This window comes from Balaenoptera physalus, assembly GCF_965194825.1.
Source record: "Balaenoptera physalus genome assembly, chromosome: 15".
NCBI classification, from domain to species: domain Eukaryota; kingdom Metazoa; phylum Chordata; class Mammalia; order Artiodactyla; family Balaenopteridae; genus Balaenoptera; species Balaenoptera physalus.
Genome location: NC_138894.1, coordinates 12566104 through 12587036, shown reverse-complemented (window position 1 = coordinate 12587036; position 20933 = coordinate 12566104). Strand labels below are relative to the sequence as shown.

The window sequence follows — 20933 nt, the reverse complement described above, 5'->3', positions numbered from 1 at the left end:
GCGGCACCAGTCACGAGTGGGCAGGCGGGATGAGGGGAGGCGGAAGGACGTGGACATGGGTCAGCCTGTGACAATGGCCAGCAGAAAGGGCTGCTACCCTCATTCTGGGGATGGCTTTCCCCACGGCCACAAGTTCCAGCAGCAGCAGGAACAGGGTGGGATGGGTCAGCCCACCGGCCACTGGGCTGTTCAGGGACAGGGGGCACGGCCAGCTGGACCACACCTTGACCTCTGCTGTGGTCTCCATTTGCAAAGACAAAATGATGCTGTTAGCAAGTTAGTGGGTTAAATACTCAATAAATAATATCAATAGTTAGGCCTCTAGGGAAAAAAATAATAAATTTGGATCTTTACCTCATTTGTTTTGTTGTTTTTTGTTTTTCTGGATTTTTTTGGCTGCACCACGTGGCATATAGGATCTTAGTTCCCCGACCAGGGATCAAACCCATGCCCCCCGCAGTGGAAGCGTGGAGTCTTAACCACCAGACCACCAGGGTCGGCTATATGCCCCATGTTTCTACACACTTGATATTTCTAAAAATAGCTCCTAGAAACCCCTTGAATCTCATTGACTTCATCTCCCTTTCTTTCCCTCACTTAAAATAAGGCTCACAGAGACCTGCTAAGAATGAACATCTTATCGCTTGCTTCACGTAGAATAGGAACAGAACACTCACCAAGACCAGGCCGCCAAACGTCAGCATCGTGGGGCCGATGTTAATTAAGGTGGTCACGATCACCCGGAATCTGGGATAAAACAAAGTTTCCGACACAAGGCAGAGGGAAGACGTAAGTAAAACTGACACCACGCTAGCATGTTTGGTTTAATGCCCCTCCCACCAGTCCTGGATCTGTGCTGTAAATGCTGTCAGGAATCTGCCTTTACAATTTTGTCAGCATCAGTCCATCTACTGAACTGAGGGGGGAGTTAACTTGAGTTTCCCCTGAAGCAAAACAAAGCAAGACCGTTTTTAAAAACATAAGAAAGGTAATCACAGAGAGTTTCACTAGTATGACACAGGTGGGTACTGAGGCTGAGACACCATCCACCCTCATCTGCTTTCTTCCCCCAACCTTTTTCGTCATCAAAAATTCAGCCTGTATTAAAGCTGACCTGGAGACTTAGCTGACCCGGCCTGCTCCCCTACTTATTTTGCAGGGGAGCAGGCCAGTCCTCAGATGGAGGCATTCCACACACTCCTTGAAAGGAACCTGGCCTATCCAAAACAGGGTGGGTTTTTCCAGGTTTAGGGATCAGACTCCTAGGTTTGCGTCCCAGTTCTGCCTCTTTCTAGCTGTGCACCTCTGGGGGAACTACTTAACCTCTCTGAGCTTCATTGTCATCACCCAGGAACTAAAGATCATTAAAGCCCCTACATCAAGGGTTGCTGGAGGGATTTAACAAGACGATGGTTAGCGCACTCCGTTAGCATCAGCTGCCGTCATGACCACTGTCCAGTCACCAGGCTGCAGGCACAGTTGAGGGACCACGTCACAGGGTTGAAAGTGACGGACAGAATCCCTGCCCTCAGAGAGCTGCACTTGGGGGCTCTTCACCACCTTCTCGGGCTCCCTGCCCCTCCCCACCGCCCCCAGAGAACCCAGGTCCTCTACACAAGTTATATCCTGGGGTTCACAGCTGGGCGTGTTTATAGTTCCCAGGCAGGGTGGTTTCTGTCAAGCCCCAATATGGGGAACTGCCCGGGTGCAGCTGTTTCCCATGGCTTCATCTTTACCTCTGAATGCTGACAATGACCCGTAAGAGCCGGAGTATTCTCAAAATCAAGACAATATCCAGTATCTGCTGACTGTTGTATTTTCTCGCTGGAAAAAGAACACAACCATCTAACATTCCGGTTTCGGAGCACCTCTGGCTTGTCCCTTTTATGCAGTGAGGTCTGAGACTCTGTGGGTCCTGGGGAACTATGCACTTCACTTCAAGAACAGGGTGATGGCTCTGAGCAACGAGGAAGTGAGGACTGCCTTCAATCAGTAACTCCCCCAGCAAATCAGCACCAAGCTGAGCATCCCCTCCAGCCCTAGAACTAAGAAGCACGAGTGTAGGAACAGACTTCAGACCATCATCAAGAACTGACTGTGGATCCCGTTCTACAGAACACATTTCAGCAAGCCCTTCCTCTCCCCCCAGCATTCATTTCATAGTGGTGTTAAGAAGCTGCTCTATCTCTAAATAATCCCCTCCGCCGTCTACAGGAAGGAGTGTGCAGGGCAGTGGTGGCACATGTAGGAGGAGGGTAGAAAGGAGAGGGTGGTGGGCAGAGGCTGATGCAGAGTTCCTGCTACAGCTGGACCCTGGGTTGGGGGCCAACATGGGCAGAGGGTCAAGGATGAGCCCTGAGACCAAGGGCAGTTTGGAGAGATGACCAGGTGAGTGTTTGGTGTGGTGATACCTACAAATGAAATCTCTACCATACAGCCAGACACAAACAAAGCTACCATCCCTCTCCAGAAAGTGGAATAGTTTTACTAATTCTCCTGTGTCCCCACTGCCTCGCTCCAAACACCTTAATGGTACACCACGGATGTTCTACAAAGTTTACTGATTGAACACACGCTCCCGGGAGGCGGGGAAGCTGAGAGCCGGTGACACTGACCTGACTGAATGGTGGTGTTGGCCACAGTGGCCACCAGGGCTGCGATGATGATCAGCGTATCAAACCTAAGGAGAAGCAACGTCAGTGAGGCATCAAGGGAAAGGCCTGTCAAGTTCAGGATACAATGAATCCTGAGAAAACTCGGAATCCAGTCTCTTACGCAAAGCAATGATCCAGCCATCAAATTGACTTCCATCATTTTTAGGACAGCAGGTACAAAGCAAGAAACACTGTGTTTGATCATTTACTGGCTGCTGCAATGAACCACCCAAGGAAATTTGTAGGAATCAGCTAATTCGTATCACTCTGTCTTCCAACATAACTATATACTTGCAAGAAAACTTTGACACATTTTCAGAATACACAGTGTAATCTTTCTTGGTATTCATCTTACTAAATGCATTGCAACTTTATTTATTTATTTATTTATTTATTTATTTATTTATTTATTATTATTTTAATTTATTTGGCCATGCCGTGCGGCTTGGGGGATCTTAGTTCCCCTACCGGGGATTGAACCCACACACTTGACAGTGAAAGCACAGAGTCCTAACTGCTGAACCGCCAGGGAATTCCCTGCAACTTTTCAATTAAAGGGGAAATTCATCATGCCGTGACTTTTCTTTCTCACAACGGTGCCACTGCCTTGGACAACACTGGCCACCTGGCTACACGCACACCTTAGTGAGTTTCTTGGCACTGGGAGCAGTGACCACAGAGATCCAACCCTGCTGAGCTGTGCACTACTGAAGTTGGGTATCCCGTGATGGCTGACATTCAGTGGTACTCGAGATGGTCTGCAGCATGTGGGTGATGGTTTAAGACCGGGAGGTACAGAGCCTGGAGCAGAGAAGGTCACAGGAGAAACATCCAGCCCGGGAAAGAGCTTGCTAAGGGTCCTAATTGTCCAGCCACGCGGGCCAAGTTTTCCGATAACAAGAGTACGGAGTGGGCCGGGCAACCATGGAAGGAACTGTCTCATTGGGTGAGACACTCTAAGATCCTTTCCGAATCCAAGATGCCGCGATCTGTGATTCTAATTTTAGCCAGTCACTCAAACTGTCCTCCTAAATAACAGCTTTGACAACCAGATGTTCCCCTGCCCTCAAGACTTCATTATAAGAAGGCTTGGGCTTCCCTGGTGGCACAGTGGTGAAGAATCCGCCTAGCCAATGCAGGGGACACGGGTTCGAGCCGTGGTTCGGGAAGATCCCACATGCCGTGGAGCAACTGAGCCCGTGCGCCACAACTACTGAGCCTGCGCTCTACAGCCCGCGAGCCACAACTATGAGCCCACTTGCCACAACTACTGAAGCCTGCGTGCCTAGAGCCCGTGCTCTGCAACAAGGGAAGTCACTGCAATGAGATGCCCACGCACCACAACAAAGAGTAGCCCCCGCTCGCCGCAGCTAGAGAAAACCCGCGCGCAGCAACAAGGATCCAACACAGACAAAAATAAATAAATAAATAAATAAATTTTTTAAAAAAAAGAAGCCTCAAAACTAGGCAGATGGAGCTTGAAACACTCCACAACTTTATTCCCCAAAGTGTGACAGAAAGCCCCTCTCTTCACCCACGGCCCCCTCCCCAAAATACACAGACTCACCAGTTCCAGAACTGCTTCCTTCCAAAATAGGCTCTGGGTTCGTATGTGTACAATTTCAGGAGAATTTCAATAATATAGAGAGAAAGGAAAAGCCATTCTGCATAGGAAATTAAGGGGTTTTTCTCATCCAAAGCAATGAATATGGCATTTATTAGAATGATGACATCATAAACCCAGACAAAAATCCTGCCAGGAGGGAAAAAAGATTCTGTTATCATACATTTCAGTAAAAAAAAAAAAAAAAAGCAGGTTCAGAGCTCTACAGGAACTACTGTGTTTCCTGTCAGTGTGATGAATGTGAGATACTCACCACCCCCCATCCCGCCAACACACACACACACACACACACACTCACTCATCATGGAAGGAAAGGTTCCACCATGGTCAGGGCTCTGAAATTCACCTGCCTCTCACTGACACTGGTACACTGGTACAGCCTTTCCCACCAAGGAGAAAATGAAGACAGAGTGAGGGGGAAGAACAGAGGCCTAGTTTTCCCAGGTTCGCCTTTTGGGCACAGTACCTGGATCAGATGAAAGGCTGGGTAGAATCAGGGGGCAAGGAGAAGGTTTAGGGCTTAGCCCAGGACCATTACACCTTTACTACTTGACCCTGGAAAATTAACATCCTTAACTCAGAAAGCTTCTGAAAAACTCTTTACTCCTATTGCACACAAGTCTTCCAGGGGACTGACGTGCCCCACTTTCTCACCAAGTCTGGGGTGAAAAGGGGTGAAAAAAATATGACAGCTGGGCTCTGACTCAACTTTTCAATTGCAAAGCAGGCTGCCCCTCACAGGCATCTGTGCCCTGAGCTCCAGAGAATCCTGGGTGAACCCTGGGCGTGGCCACAGGAAGGGGGGGAGCGAGGGCTCCCACCCTATTGTCCTGGGGAAGCTGCAGACTCTAGGTCCCAGCCCTGGATGCCGCATGTGGATTCACAAACATCCACTGTGTGAAACACATCAGTAGTTCAATATTGAGATGAATGGAAAGGAGCCTCTACATAAAGGGCCTTCGTAAATATAAAATATGGGAGCTAAAAGGGATATTTACCTACACCATAGGCTGGGCTACTTTCAAGGACTTCTGAACCATTCACTTTTTTTTTTTTTTGAATTTTTGAATTTTATTTTTATTTATTTTTTTATGCAGCAGGTTCTTATTAGTCATCCATTTTATACACATCAGTGTATACATGTCAATCCCAATCTCCCAAGTGAACCATTCACTTTCATGAAACATTAAATTCAAAGAAGGCAAGAGGGGAGCCTCTGCTGATAGGGGTGTTCCAGGCCACACATAGTAAAAATAAACTCTCCAACCGGGATAAAGGACTCTTCTGGAGTCCATCTACTTGGGAATAAAACAATTAATTGGCATTCTTAACAGTCATTCCAGTAACTCTAACTCATGTCTTCTTACCAGATACTTTACAGAGTCAAAATGCCATATTTGACATCAACTTCCTAATGACTCTGATGGGGCAGGAACTTCCTGAAATCAGAGAGAGGTCAGCTTCCCTGGCTCAGAAAGCACAGCCAGTCTGTGGCCCTTGAGCATTAAAAAAAAAAAAAAAAAACAACCCCAAAGAAGGAAGCATAATCTAGAAACCTGTCCTCTGGCTAAGGTTAAACATCGCATGTCCAGAACCATTTCCATGCCTTCCCAAGAAACCAGAAGCAGTGAGCAAGGGAATGATTTATAGCTTCAGGGATGAAACGCATTCAGTCCAGACAGCATCAACAGATTCCTCGATTTTCAAAGCAACTTGGGTGAAAACCGGCCCCGTCTCACTTGCCTGTGCCGAACCATCTTCTGAACCAAGAGGCTTGGGAACGACTGGTATACCCGAGGCATCCAGGATTCCAGCGGGTGTCTCTTGATGTTGATGGTGACCACCTGGATGTTGAGGAGGTCAGCCAAGCGTAGAAAGTTCGTTTTGTCTGCAATGAAAAAAGGGCCCCCAAATACATGGCTGCTGTGACACTAAGGTTCAACGGGTGAAACAAAGCCAGCACGGACTCTTGGATCTGCGTTTCACAGGTGAAGATGTGAAGCCTCAAAGGACGAAGGCCCAAGGCCAAGGGGCCAGTGGGTGGCACAGCCTCCTGCTTGTCTTCACTCAGCCCCAAGCCAGCCCAAGGCAGCCAACCCACGCATGTGACTTTGCTAGTTCACAGACGCCACCGCCTCACTCCCTGCCTTCCACCTCACTTCCCTCCTCACTCAGCCATCACTGCTTTCAATGTCTGCCTGACCTACCTTTCCAGGCTCAACCCAACCTCCCCTTCCTTCTCACGAAGCCTCCAAGGTAGGTATAATCCATACCCTTCCCCTTGAACCCCTATGTTCTTCTCTGCCTACCCTCCCTCTCTGCCCCTTCTCAGGGACTCACTCAAAGCAACAGCCTCTATAACAAGTTGGCCCATCACCCCGGGCCAAAGTACAGTGGGCACTTTCTTGACCGGCCGGGACCCACCCAACTGCGGAGGTGATGCCCTTGACCTGCTGAATGCCCGGAGCCAGCAGGCTATTCTCCATCACCCCATGCGCCTCTCCCTCACCAGGATGCTGACCACGAGTCCACTGGGCTGGTTCTCAAATCTGTTTAGGCGTGAACCTCCTGTTACATACAACTTAAAGAAATATCAGTCACATCAACGGATGAAATCAGATTGTACATAGGGTGTTGCTGCTCCTTTGAAAACCAAGTTGAATGCTTTGCAAACTTTAAAGAAAGTTGCTGTAATAAATTGCAGGTACAGATCAGGTATAGCTGAGACAGCTGTTAAAGACTGGGGTGGAGTTTTTTGGGGCATTTTTTTTTTTTGAAGGCAGAGTTGTTGTTTTTTTTTAATTAATTAATTAATTTATTTATTTTTGGCTGCCTTGGGTCTTCGTTGCTGCGCGGGCTTTCTCTAGTTGCAGAGAGCGGGGGCTACGCTTCGTTGCGGTGCACAGGCTTCTCATTGTGGTGGCTTCTCTTGTCACGGAGCATGGGCTCTAGGCACGCAGGCTTCAGTAGTTGTGGCACGCAGGCTCAGTAGTTGCGGTGCACAGGCTTAATTGCTCCATGGCATGTGGGATCTTCCCAGACCAGGGATCGAACCCATGTCCCTTGCATTGGCAGGCAGATTCTTAACCACTGCACCACCAGGGAAGTCCCGGGGTGGAGTTTTTTAATCCTAGAATGCTTCTCATTTAGAGGTCTGGAAATGAGTAGGTCTCCATTTCGAGTTTTCAGAAGTAAACAATGAATCGTGGTTCTACAGGTGCCACCATAGTGGTTTATGCAAGAAAGATGATGGGAAACTGCCATCAACAGACACCCAGGCAAAGAGAAAGCCTAGGCCTCGTCAGAAGTGTGTCCTCATCTGAGTGAGGAGCCTGAATCAGACAAAACCCTGAGTGATATTAAACATTCACGTCGCTATTTTCCTGAAGAGTCAGATGGTCCTAAGAACATGAAAGAACATGAGTCCATCAAGCTGGATGAAAAACACTCTTATATGTCTTAGGATATCTTAGTTCCTGGGTCTTTAGAGTTAGAAGCAAAATGCATAGACATGTCTTAATAGCCAAGATGTGTAGCACCCGCTGAGGGGGAAGTGCAGCCTTAGAGAATTAGATGATGTGATAACTTGGATCCAGGACCTGGGCTACGTGAGCTCCACCATCAGAAGGTAGGGAGACACTGACGTGACAACCACAAATAGAGTTTGGGGAGACCTACTGACAAGAATCCAGCCAAAACATCAGCCATCAAGTAACCTCAACCAACAGAGAATCCATCACTATCACAGGGCTCACATCTTTTAATCCAGAAGATTCTATAGAACAAGAAAGGACACAGAGAATCAAAAGCATGGTAATTTTGTGTCAAGAAGGAATTTGTACCCATCTGGTACTTTATGTTGGAGATCAGGGGTCAGCAAACTTTTTCTGTAAAGGACAAGAGAGTTAGGTTTTGTGGACAATATGGTCTCCATTTCAACTATTCAGTTCTGCCATTATAGCATGAAAGCAGCCATAAACAATACACAAATGAATAAGCATGGCTGTGTTCCAGTAAAACTTTAGAAAAACAGGCAGTGGCCATATTTAGCCTGTGGATCATTGTGTACCAACCCTTGTTGTAGACATATTATTCTCCATATTCTTTGTTAATAATTCTATGCAGCCCTTTTCTTCCCACGTCTGTAAGTTTCATGTTTCTCAGTTTAACACTAGATTGAAGTCTAACACTTTGGGCACTAATAGAATCCCAGTGCTTAGCCCTGGACACCACACCTGCCCATAACTGCCGATCAAGGGGGAAAGCGAGCATGTCCACAGAACTAGCGATCTCCCTGCCTGTACTGAGGGGAGACCGTCGTGAAGCATGAAATTCTGTTTGGCTTTCTGTTATTAAAACTGTCTTTGAAAGTGTTGGTTAAACAAAGGAGTCTTTGGACACCCAGACATCAGAAATGACCGCTATCTCCTATAAAAGATAACCTGCGATCCCTAAAAGCCAACAAATCTGATTGGCTGTCTTCCCTAAAGATGTGTTTGCCCTGGTAACGGTATTTAAATTGACATCGCTGTTTTGTAAAAGATAAAATACTGGGGAAGTCTGCTAAGCCATGAGTTCACGGGCGCCTTCTTGCCACATCCATGAAGCTCTAATAAAATCTGTGACTCGGATGGATTCCTTTTTTCAAACTAGATGAGTCCTGGGCTCATTTAATTTACAAATAGAATCATGACCCAGGCGGCAAAACTGAGCAGGGCTCAGGGCGGGGGACCCAGACCTGTGGACTCCGGTCACGAGCCAGCCAGTGGCAGCCAAGGTCATGGGTGTGTCACAAGGGCATCTGCTGACCTCCTTCGCCCCCTCTCACCTGCTCAGAAGGTCAAGAGCTACTTTGGTTGAACGTCCCCAGGGCATTAGAAAGTAAGAGTACTGCACAGGTGAGGTTTGTCACTGTCGTCCTGCTGTGGCTTTGCAGCCTCAGACCGGGTGGAGTCGCATCGTGTGAAGGGGAAAGGGCAGCAGCTGAACCAGAACCATGGCGGTTCTGTGCGTTCGGCGTAAATGTTCAAGTTTGAGATTTTGATAAACTAATGATATGAATATGACTTTCGAAGATGAGTAGTACTGGGGCGTGGGGGACAGTAAACCAAAGAAGAAAGCTCTAGAGAAGGCAACAGTCTAAGGAAAGAACCCCCAAAACAGGAGTTACGGGCTGACCTGTGTTCCCGGAAATTTCATATGTTGAAGGCTTAACTCCCAGCACCTCTAAGTGTGCCTGTATTTTGGAGATGGAGCCTCTGAAGAGGTAATTAGACTAAAAGGAGGTCATTAGGTGGGCCCTAATCCCGTATGACTGGTGCCCTCATAAGAAGAGGAGATGTGCACACAGACACGCAAGGAAGGAAGATGGTGTGAAGACACAGAAGACAATCATTTAGGAGCCAAGGACACAGGCCTGCCAGACAACACCTTGATCCTGCACTTCCTGCCTCCAGAATTGTGAGAAAATAGATTACTGTTGTCTAAGCCCCCCAGTGTGTGAGACTTTGTTATGGCAGCCCAAGCAAACTGATACAAGCAACAATTTCTCAATGAATTGTTAAATGAATTGTTTTAAAGTGAACACTATGCATTCCTTAAATTCTGAATGGAGACTTAAATGTCCTCCCAGAATTAAGAAATCAAGGAAAAATTCTTTATGCTTTAAATGTGCTATCCCCTAAAAAAAATAAATAAATAAACCAAACAAACATAACAAACAAAAAGACTCACTAGGGTGGAGGAAAAAAAGGAATTTCAAGCTTAACGATCACCTTTTTTCTTTTAACAAAGTCTATGACAAACTCTCCGCTTGCACAAACGTATTAAAATGCTAAGGAAACTAGGTCTTGAAATGATTTTCTCCTTGACACAGGTGCCTTCCAGATAAAAACTTGAACTAACAAATCAGTTTATAAAGTCTGGCCCCCACAAGTATAAAATATGTAAAACAACAAAATATTCATTTAAACAGTATTTCTATATTCTATTTTCTTAAGAAAATCAGATGGGAACCAGGGAATTCTAACTTCATTTAATGTTCTTAGTGTCTCTACCTAGTTAAAAAAATTTTTTTTAAGATATGCAAATTTACAATAGACCAGCAGTTAGTAGTTGTAAAACGGCTATTAGGGGGAAAAAACAAGTCTTCATTTTTTTTTTGGTAAAAAGGACACATTTTAAAGATCTGGTTACACACTTAAAATCTAAGGACTTCTGATCAAAAATTAAACTGCTCTAAAATTACTTTATAAATCAAATTAAAATAATTTAAAATTTGAATTCAAATGTATTTAATGCTCCTAGGAAAGGAAAACTAATAAATTAAGTTGTTTTGTGATTTAGGGTTTAAAATGTGGCTTCGCATCTTTTTCCTGATTTTATCCAATGTAAATGCAAAGTGCAAATATGGAGTTTTTGCAAACTTGTTTTGCAAACAAGTTTGCAAAACTTGTTAGTTCGTGCAAACTTAGTTTTCTAAAGAGGCTAAAATGGTGGGAACTTCTAACATTCCTCCCTCTTATCTTATGGGTCAATTGGTATCATGATCTCAGCTAACATTTAGGTGTCTTTAAACCTAAACATAGGCCAGAACCAAGTGGCATGATTCAAACTGTGTTGTGATTTAAAAACTCGAATCTTTATCAACTGGCTTGTGTAAATCACATGATATTGTAAACCACAAGGCCCTACAGGGTAACTCGCTTAAACTATATGGGTACAGTGTCCAGCGTTTCACGCTTCTCTGACAAATCCTTGGTGTCAACAGGGAATCAACTACCCATGATTTCTTAAACATATTTTCTAAAATTACTAATTGAGTTCAGGGCATTGGCCTAATGCATATTGAGATAAATAGTCAATAACTTGCATTTACCTAAAGACATAAGGAAATTACCAAAGAAGTTACCAAAGAAATTAAGATGCTATGTTCCCATGTGTTAATATGTTGTTCTTCATGACACCCAAGTGTCAATAGTTAGACTGACCTTATAAACAAAGAAACACTGTTCATCTGAGTGTGTCCTGGGGACCATGTGTATCTTTTCTGGATGAGCAGGAGATACCCAAGTGTGAAGGCCTCACCAAGCCCGACAAAGACTCCTAAAAGCCCCTGCTCCTGGGTTTGCAATAGCTCATCTTGTAAGAGCAATCCAGCAATTCACGCTACAGGAGGAATCGCAGAGACAGTTTATAAAGCCCTAAAGCTTCATCAACATCTTCAGAGTCTCAATTCTCTAGAAGCAACAGAGGTATTAAATCATCAAAAGAGAATTCTCAGAAACAGAGGGGCTGAGGTCTAGGAATCCTGGACTGACATGGGCCACCATCCCACCCCAGTTCTTGGAGTGGGAGATCCAAGGGGGCCCAGGTCCCGATCTCTCCTCCAAGTCCTAGAGCAGCGCTCCTCCCTGGAGGAGGTGCGTGGTCCCTGGGCCACGGCTGGCCCTGTCCTCGTGTTCCCCCGCTCACCCCCATGAGATCAGCTCTGAAAATTTAGAAACTTATAGAACAATTGACAGGATCATTTCATGTCTGTTGGCTCTAATAATGAAAAATTGGGACTTGGGTTTTACATGTTTTTTTAATTTCATTTTTCTAGTTATTCATTTTTGTTGTATTTTACTGCATGCATGCATGACAGGCTAGAAATTTAAAAGCTTCATTGCACTTCCCAAAGAGCTTGGGAAGCACGGTGCTCAAGGGTTGTCCAGCCACCCTTCCCCCACCGTTAGCAGAACCCTAACCCTGACATGGGATATCACAGAGCATCACCGCCAATCCCTAACGGGGGCACCAAAGCCATCTCTTCAGGGTCTGAGAAGCCTGGCTCCTGAGCCATTGAGCTGGGTGGCTGAAGGGACGTGCCCAGGGCTCAATGGAAGGCGCCTGTCAAACCCTGCTGACCTTCCATCCTGGATCCAACACCCTCATTGGAAGATGCTGGCACCACCCATTTAACAGTGTCTTGCCACACAGTTCTCTTTTCCCTGGACACTCATGTAAGTTCCAGAGAATCACTGTCATTTCCTTCTTCTCACACATGCACCGAATCCTAAAAAGCCCATGGCTCTGCTAGACTAGTTTGAGAGTCCTTGTCTCACGTAAATTTACATTCTATCAGACCTCCCACTCCATTTGGGTGTGTTTCCATCTAGACTTTTCTTGAAACTAGAGAAATGTGTGTGTCCTACAGTTTGGGGTGTATTTTAGTCATCTCACATCTTTCCCCACTGTTACCTCATATTCACAGTCATTTTTAATGTCACCAAAATTTCCCGTTAAGTGACCCTCAGAATTTGGGGCAGCTTAGAGTAATGATAAAAAGCAGGGAGGGGCCTTGGAGTCAGATGGCCTGTACCACGCTGCAGCTGTGTGGCTCTGGGCAACCGACCAAATCTCTTTGAGTCTCAGTTTCCATATTGACAAATGAGGACAACAAGACCTCCACCTCGGTAAGTCTGGGGAAGATCACAAACACACAACAATCATGACAGTGTCTCATGCGTGGCAAGCATGCTACCAATATTAAACATGATTGATAGTAACTATCAACCACTAATACATGAATATTTAGGTGACCTTCAACCTTTCAAACGCTAAACGCAATTTAGACGTTTATTTATACAGCCCTTTTCCATATTTTAGATGAGCTCCCTAAAGCAGAATCCTGGGAAGGGAATGACCATGTTACAAGGTGAAGGGCTTCTGGAAGGCTCATCACACGCTGACAACACACACCACGACACCCCTGTCAGAACACAGCGTTAGGAACCTAATTCCACTGTGACACTGCCAGCGGGGAATGCCAATATACGTTCTCAGTTGCAAACTTAAGAAAATGAACAAACATCCCATCACTTTCAGGAGCCCCCCACCCCACTTTTTGATGCACGGGGAAGAGGAACTTGAGCGGCCAAGGCTTCTTACCCACATACCCCTTCTGTCCCTCGTCGGAGATCCTCAAAAGGAGCTCCAGGTGGGAACTGCTGATGTCTGGCTCCACGACCTTGGCCAGCTGCCTCCACTGGGCCTCCTTCACCACAAACTCTGTGCCCACCTTGACTTTCAGAATGTTGAAAGCCTCTATCATTTTGTGACGCTTCAGGTATGCCAGTGTGCGAATCTCATTCTTGAAAAAACAGAAGTATGTTTTTTTAAGAGGAAGATTCAAGAAAGTCTTGATTTTCCACCTTAAAAATTTCAAGGCAATGGAAGAGTTCATCTGAGTGTGTCCTGGGGACCATGTGCATCTTTTCTAGATGAGCAGGAGATACCCAATTGTAAAGGCCTCACCATGCCTGACAAAAACTTCTAAAAGCCCCTGCTCCTGGGTTTACAACAGCCTATCTTGTAAGAGCAACTCAGGAATTCACGCTACAGGAGGAACTGCAAAGAGAAGTCACCGATGGTTCTGCTAATTTGCAAGGTACCAAATCCCTCCCCGGCTCCAGGGATGGGTAGCTAACCCCCAGCTGCAGAAACAGAACTCAGCTTACCAAGTGCAAATGAGGGAACCCAGGAAGGATAACCTGTGTGGTGAGAAACAGAGCAGCAGGAGGCAGACAGGTCCAAACTCCGCTCCGCCCAGGAGGAAGGGAGATTCCAGAAAGGAAGGAAATCAGGTTTGCTGCTGAGAGAGAGGGAGACACAGGAGAAGGAGAAGACAGATCTACCATTAAGTCAATCAAGAAAGAGAAGCGGAGGGGGAAGAAAGGCAGGGAAGTGAAACTAGGCTAGAAGTGGTCAGAAAGAAGAGGTCCAGGGCAGGAGGGTCAGAGAGGGTTTGCCAGGAGCTGCCATCTGGCTTGACTGTGCACAGGGAATCTTCCAGACAAGGAGAACCCCCCCCTCATGTTACAATCGGCCACCTCGATGCCCACCCCTACTGCTCCCTGTAAGCTGATTACATGGCTAGACCTTAAATTCTTTTCTATAAATTGAAGTAGAGTTGACTTACAATGTTGTGCTAGTTTCAGGTGTACAGCAAAGTGATTCAGTTTTACATATATATATATATATTCTTTTCCATTATAGTTTATTACAAGATATTTAATAAAGTCCTCTGTGCTATACAGTAGGGCCTTGTCATTTATCTATTTTATATATAGTAGTTTGTATCTGCTAATACCAAACTCCTAATTTATCCCTGTCCCCCTTTCCCCTTCGGTAATCATAAGTTGGTTTTCTATGTCTGAGAGTCTGTTTCTGTTTTGTAAATAAGTTCATTTGTATCACATTTTAGATTCCACATGTAAGTGATTTCATATGATATTTATCTTTCTCTGTCTGGCTTACTTCACTTAGTATGATCGTCTCTAGGTCCATCCATGTTGCTGAAATGGCATTATTTCATTCTCTTTTATGGCTGAGTGGTATTCCATTGTACATATGTACCACATCGTCTTTACCCATTCATCTGCTGATGGACATTTAGGTTGCTTCCATGTCTTGGCTATTGTGAATAGTGCTGCTATAATCATGGGATACATGTGTCCTTTTGAATTAGAGTTTTCTCTGGGTATATGCCCAGGAGAGGGATTGCTGGGTCATACGGTAACTCTATTTTTAGTTTTTTAAGGAACCTCCATACTGTTCTCCATAGTGGCTGCACCAATTTACATTCCCACCAGCAGTGTAGGAGGGTTCCCTTTTCTCCACACCCTCTCCAGCATTTATTATTTATAGACCTTACATTCTTAATGGGTACAGCTGTGTCTTCATCGCCTTTGGCTCCTCAGAACTTTGGTGTTGGGCACAAAAAACACATTTAAGATACGCTTGCTGACTGATCCATGTGGCAGAAGATTAATTTTCGAGAAGTGTTAACTAAAAGAAACACTTCTTGGGGGAGGGGCAGCAACAGTTCTGTCCAGCGCACCAGACCCTCTGGGAATGCCTCTTTCTGCCCAGAAGGAGGAAGTCAGAGGAGGAGGGTCACTGGGAGACCTGGCCTTGGGGTCGGGAGCAGCTGAGGTGCTCACAATGCGCAGACTTCTCAGAGCCTGGACAGGCCAGACACCTTCAAAGTGAGGTTGGCCGAATCTCAGGCTCAGCCCACCACCCACTTCTCCTTAGCTGCGAACATTTAAGTTCTCCCCGACTTTCTACTTGCCCCGTGGTGGGAACATCCCTAAGCAAAGAAAAATTCATAACAGAACCAAAAGGATCTAACTCAAAAGGCTATGTCTTCCCTTAAAGAAAATGACCCTTGGATGAAATGTTTCTCTGTGCAATTAGTTTTACAATCCTAGAAAACAGCCAATGAGAGGCGTGCTCAGGTGGGTGACAGTGGGCCCCGCAGGTGAGATGACCCAGGTATCCAGGCAGATTCCAGAAATAAAACACGCTGCACCCCAAGCGCTCAGAAGCCTCTGCCCATGCAACACCTCCAGGAATTCTCCAGACATCAATCAAACAAGAAGGCACCAGGGCAGAAACTATTGGCTTTAAGGTATTTTTGCTTCTGTTAGAGGTGGGGAAAGGAGCTTGGAGAATATCCCCAACCCCAATGATACACAAAACATTTCCAGGAGCCATGAACTATTAGATGCATTAAGAGTGAGGAAGAATGGATGAAGAAGATGTGGTCCATATATACAAGGGAATGTTACTCAGCCAGAAAAAAGAACGAAATAATGCCATTTGCAGCAACATGGATGGACCTAGAGATTGTCCTACTGAGTGGAGTAAGTCAGAAAGAGCAGGACAAATATTGTATGATATCACTTATATGTGGAATGTTAAAAAATGGTACAAATGAACTTATTTATAAAACAGAAATAGAGTTACAGATGTAGAAAATAATCTTATGGTTACTGGGGGGAAAGGGGAAAGGGATAAATGGGGAGATTGGGATTGACATATACACACTACTATATATAAATAGATAACTAATAAGAACCTACTGTATAGCACAAGGAGCTCTACTCAATACTCTATAATGACCTATACGGGAAAAGAATCTTAAAAAGAGTGGATATATGTATATGTATAACTGATTCACTTTGCTGTACAGCAGAAAGTAACACAAAGTTGTAAATCAACTATACTCCAGTAAAAATTTAAAAAAAAAAAAAGTGAGGAGCAAAGCCAGGACCTCTTCCTGCACATGAGGCTGGGACACACCGTCAGACCCATTGTAGACTGGCAAAGAACCGCCTGGCCCAGCAGAGGACAGCAAGGCACCAAACGAGCCTTCAGATTCACCAAAGCAAAAGGTAAAGGGACACATTCAAATATTTAGCAAATGCATTTGCCAGCCTCGCTGCTACTGCACCCAGCCCGGCACCCTGACCCCCAGATCATGCATGTTACCTTTAAGTGCTTCCTATAATTGTTGTAGACAACGGCCAGAAAGACGGACATGAAGATGTAGGTGTTGATGATGATGTAGGTTATAAAGTACAGAGAATACCACCAATTGAACTCATAGGCAGGCATCCTAGAAGGAAATAATTATCTTTCATGGTTTCCCGTGCCCTGGGTCCACAGTGCATAGAAGGCTGACCGTAGGTGACATCCCATATAGACAATCCATGTGCTCGAGGCACAGGAAAACATTCTCTCACTCTAACTCTCCCCCCAAACTGTGCTATGGGGCCTCAAAGCCATAACCATCGTCAGTGCTAAAGAGCTCGCTCCAGACTGCCTTCTGAAATTCTTAGAGCCTTAGAGAGGTGCCAACTTTCAAAGCAGGCAGGACCTTGGAGATTCCCCCATCCCTTCCTTCACAATGAGAAAATCAAAGCCCGGAAAGGAGAGCCACTTGCCCAGAATTACAAAAAGAATCTGAACTATGGCTTGGAGTTATACTCAAGGCTCTTCAGGGACACCAGACTGCCTTGCTGGGGAGCAGATAATTTTCTGTCTACATTGGGACAATGAGAATGAAAGGTGTACCATTAATAATGGTGCCGGGACAAAAGGCATAAATCGGGATGCATGTTCACGCCACCTTCAATGGAAACTGGATTTTGTGCAGGAGGGGATGTTGAGGGGGGCAGCCTAAGGTTTGAGAGAAAGAGCCAAGAAAACACAAGGAGGGCCAGGAACTTCACCTTGCTCACTTTTTGCCAGAGCCAGGCCCAAGAGTGAGCAGGAACCCAGAACAAGTTGACATGATGATCCTACACACAACTAGACAACAGAAAGCCCGCCCCTCTCCCGCAGTGCAGTATGGGAGGAGATGGGGTTGACGTTTGCAGTTAGAATTCTATCTACACTCTAGAACCCCAAGAGCTATCTACTCAGGGTAGCACTGGTAAATAATCTTACCTCCATGAACAAGGCAAATCCATAATATACAGGACACTAGGGGGAAAAAAACCGTAATGTTTTTCTCCTAAATAATGTCCACATGTGTGGAGAATTGGCATTGGGAGAGCGGGGAGAGGTGACAACCACTAATCTTTACATTTCTTTCCTGTTTCATTTAGCCAGAAAACCACCTCAATGCTCAGGAGAACAAGCCATGATTCCTTTACAAAAATGGCTTAGGCGTTTCAACTCAAGACTCAAAGAAGATTCCAGAATAGAAAGTGGGCTCAAATATTTAAGTTGTATCTCCAGAGATGTCTCCTGTTGCTTTCATTTTTTAAAACATTCATCTAAATTTAGTTTTCAGTAGAGCGGGTAGGCTGTCGTTAGTGCCAACACTTTGCACTCTTCAAAAATTTTACAAGGGACTTCCCTGGTGGTCCAGTGGTTAAGACTCCATGCTTCCACTGCAGGGGGCATGGGTTCGATCCCTGGTCAGGGAACTAAGATAATGCATGCCACACCGTGTGGCCAAAAAAAAAGAAAAAAAAATAGTATACAAACATTTTACAATGAATATGAATAAACAGAAAATCACTTTTTTTTTTCTTACAGCTGCTTTTAAGAAAGTGAATTCTGTTACGGTAACAGATGTCCGTGAACACGAATTGGGGACTCACGTACATGACATCGGGGCTGTTTGCGGTGGTGACCAGCACGTAGAGCTCAAATGCTATGTCCAGGATGTTGGTGAAGTAGGGCGATCCTTGCACTGTTTTGAGACCCCTAAAAAGGAACCAGCAACACAGAGTGAAAAAAACCCATGGACATAAATGAAGCTGCGGTTCTGGACACACTTTTCCCCTTTCGAGAACCCTCCTGGAGTGCCTGAACCAGGAAGATAGCATCTAGTGACCGATTCTGCCACGAACGGGCTGAACTCAAACGTGGGAGAATTCTCAGGCAGAAACTTCCAGGGCAGCCTGCTCACCTATCCCCGAAAAGCTTCAAGGCCATGAGGGAGAATATCAACACGCTGAAGATGAACAAGAGGAAGACGTAGAGGATATCGGGCAGAGTGTTCCGGATGCTTCGAAAAGCCCTTCGGATCTGTGAAGACAACATTTCATTTCATTTACGGGCAATCAGCTAATTTTCTGCAAAAACAAAACCACACCCCCCTTAGCAGATGCAAACTGGTATATCGAGAATGGATAAACCACAGGGTCCTACTGTAGAGCACAGGGAACTATATTCAATATCCTGGGATAAACCATAATGGAAAAGAATATGAAAAAGAATGTATATATATATATATATGTGTATAACTGAGTCGCTTTGCTGTACAGCAGTAATTAACACAACATTGTAATTCAACTATACTTCAGTAAAAAATAAGTTTAAAAAAACACGCCCTTTTGTATCCTAAATCATATCCTTACCTGACGACTTTCAGGGAAATTAATTAGGAAGACTGGCCTCAAGGCCCTTGACCATCGAACTCCGTGGATGTTAATAGCCTCCAGGGACCCATAGGTGATCAGATCAATCAAGGTCAGCTGTGAGAGACACGGGACAGCGGTGTTGGTATGGCCAGAGGACAGAGGAAGTGACCATGTGGATGCATGTTCACTGACCCAGAAGGAGGGTCACAATACGTCATGGAAAAAGGCACGTTTCATAAACAGCATAATCTGGTTTCATAATAGAACATTAATAGCAGCTGTCGTTTGAGACTTTACTATGTGCCATGTCCTCTAATAAGCTTTCCATAGATTATTCCGTTTATCTCACCACACCCCTAAAGTGGGCACCATTCCTGGATGGAAATGCTTGAGGCACAGTGAGGGAGATCACGTGGCCCCGGTCGCACAGCCAATACGGGGGGCAGACCTGGGACTGGAACGCAGGTAGTCTGGCGTCAGAGCCCCAGCGGATACCCACACTGCTACACACACCCACACTACATCGTACTTGACTTTAACTTTTCTTCAATTCTGCATATGAGATAGGTTTTCTAGCCCAGCAACGGGGTAGAAATATCTAGACTACAGAAAATTTTTATCATTCCTTATTAAGGTCAGTTTGTGATCCTGAGGACAGGCAAAAGAAGGAGGACCCAGTGCAGTTTAGAAAAATACAAGTTAGAAAAGAATAATCTACCGTCATCAAAAGTGTTAGCTCAGTCCCTTTGGTGGCAAGGCATAGAGGATCGAGAGAGAGCCAACGCGGGGGAGAGAGAGGATGGAGAGACACAGAAAGACGCTGCTGCACTGGGTGCCCACTGGAGGGAACCAGGGTGACTGTCCCCGGGCAGCATGGATGGACAGATCACCAAGGCTTATGGTATCTGAGGAGGCTTCCCGGAGAAGGCAGTCCCTGACGTAATCTTAAAGCAAAGACAAAACTTTAAAAGGGGGCTTCCCTGGTGGTGCAGTGGTTGAGAATCTGCCTGCCAATGCAGGGGACACGGGTTCGAGCCCTGGTCTGGGAAGATCCCACATGCCACGGAGCAACTGGGCCCGTGAGCCACAACTACTGAGCCTGAGCGTCTGGAGCCTCTGCTCCGCAATAAGAGAGGCCGCGATAGTGAGAGGCCCGCGCACCGCGATGAAGAGTGGTCCCCGCTCGCCGCAACTGGAGAAAGCCCTCGCACAGAAACGAAGACCCAACACAGCCAAAAATAAATAAATAAATAAATTAATTAAAAAAAAAAAAAACTTTAAAAGGCTAAAACTCAGAGAGGTCAAGAGCCATGGCAGGCAGACACAGTAAAGGGACTCTCGGGAAGCAGAGGGTCCTGGGGGTGGGGGCAGAGGAGAGCAGGAAGTGACCAGACCCCAGACCGAGGGCAGGTGGCTTTGAGGGCCAGGCTAAAAAAGCTAAGTCTTATTCCCAGGGCCTGGGGAATCCAGAAAGTCTTTCAAATAAGGGTGATGGAGGCAAAGGAGTGAGACACCCCCCGCCCCCCGGTAACAGATGCAGGACAGATCTGGACGGGGCAACCGTGTCTCCTCATCCAGTTCACTCCATACACCTTTACGGAGCGCCTCTTACGTGCAGGGTATTGTTCTAGCTCCAGAGAGAGAGCAGAGAGCTAGCTAGAGAGTGCCTGCCCTCAGGGGTGCATCCTCCGGCAGGAAATAGCAGCACTGATGTCAAGTATGCTCTTTGGCAGGTGGCGGGACCTGCTCCGGAGAAAACCTAGGTGAGGCGAGGGGCTGAGGGCGTGCAGGGAGGGGCAACCAAACAGCACTGCGAGGAGGGAGACATGGGCGTGGGGAGGGACACAGAGCTTCAGCCACGACGAGGACTTTGGCTTTTTTCTGATGGGATATGGGAAGCCGCTGAACGATCTGAAGCAGGGAGCACGCTGACCGGACTTAGGACTTGGG

At 45.9% G+C, this 20933-nt stretch overlaps 1 protein-coding gene across 1 annotated transcript in view; it reads right to left on the bottom strand.

Annotated features, from left to right (window-relative positions):
- Positions 1-20933, bottom strand: part of LOC309643771 (two pore channel protein 2-like) — a 39813-nt gene that overhangs the window by 5022 nt on the left and 13858 nt on the right. The window contains exons 5-14 of the mRNA XM_082426787.1: positions 18981-19097; positions 18530-18648; positions 18223-18324; positions 16597-16723; positions 13210-13411; positions 6022-6166; positions 4222-4407; positions 2616-2680; positions 1737-1824; positions 678-747 (exon numbers count right to left, since the gene is read on the bottom strand). Of these exons, the coding sequence (XP_082282913.1) occupies positions 678-747; positions 1737-1824; positions 2616-2680; positions 4222-4407; positions 6022-6166; positions 13210-13411; positions 16597-16723; positions 18223-18324; positions 18530-18648; positions 18981-19097 (1221 nt within the window). The remainder of the gene's footprint in view (positions 1-677; positions 748-1736; positions 1825-2615; positions 2681-4221; positions 4408-6021; positions 6167-13209; positions 13412-16596; positions 16724-18222; positions 18325-18529; positions 18649-18980; positions 19098-20933) is intronic.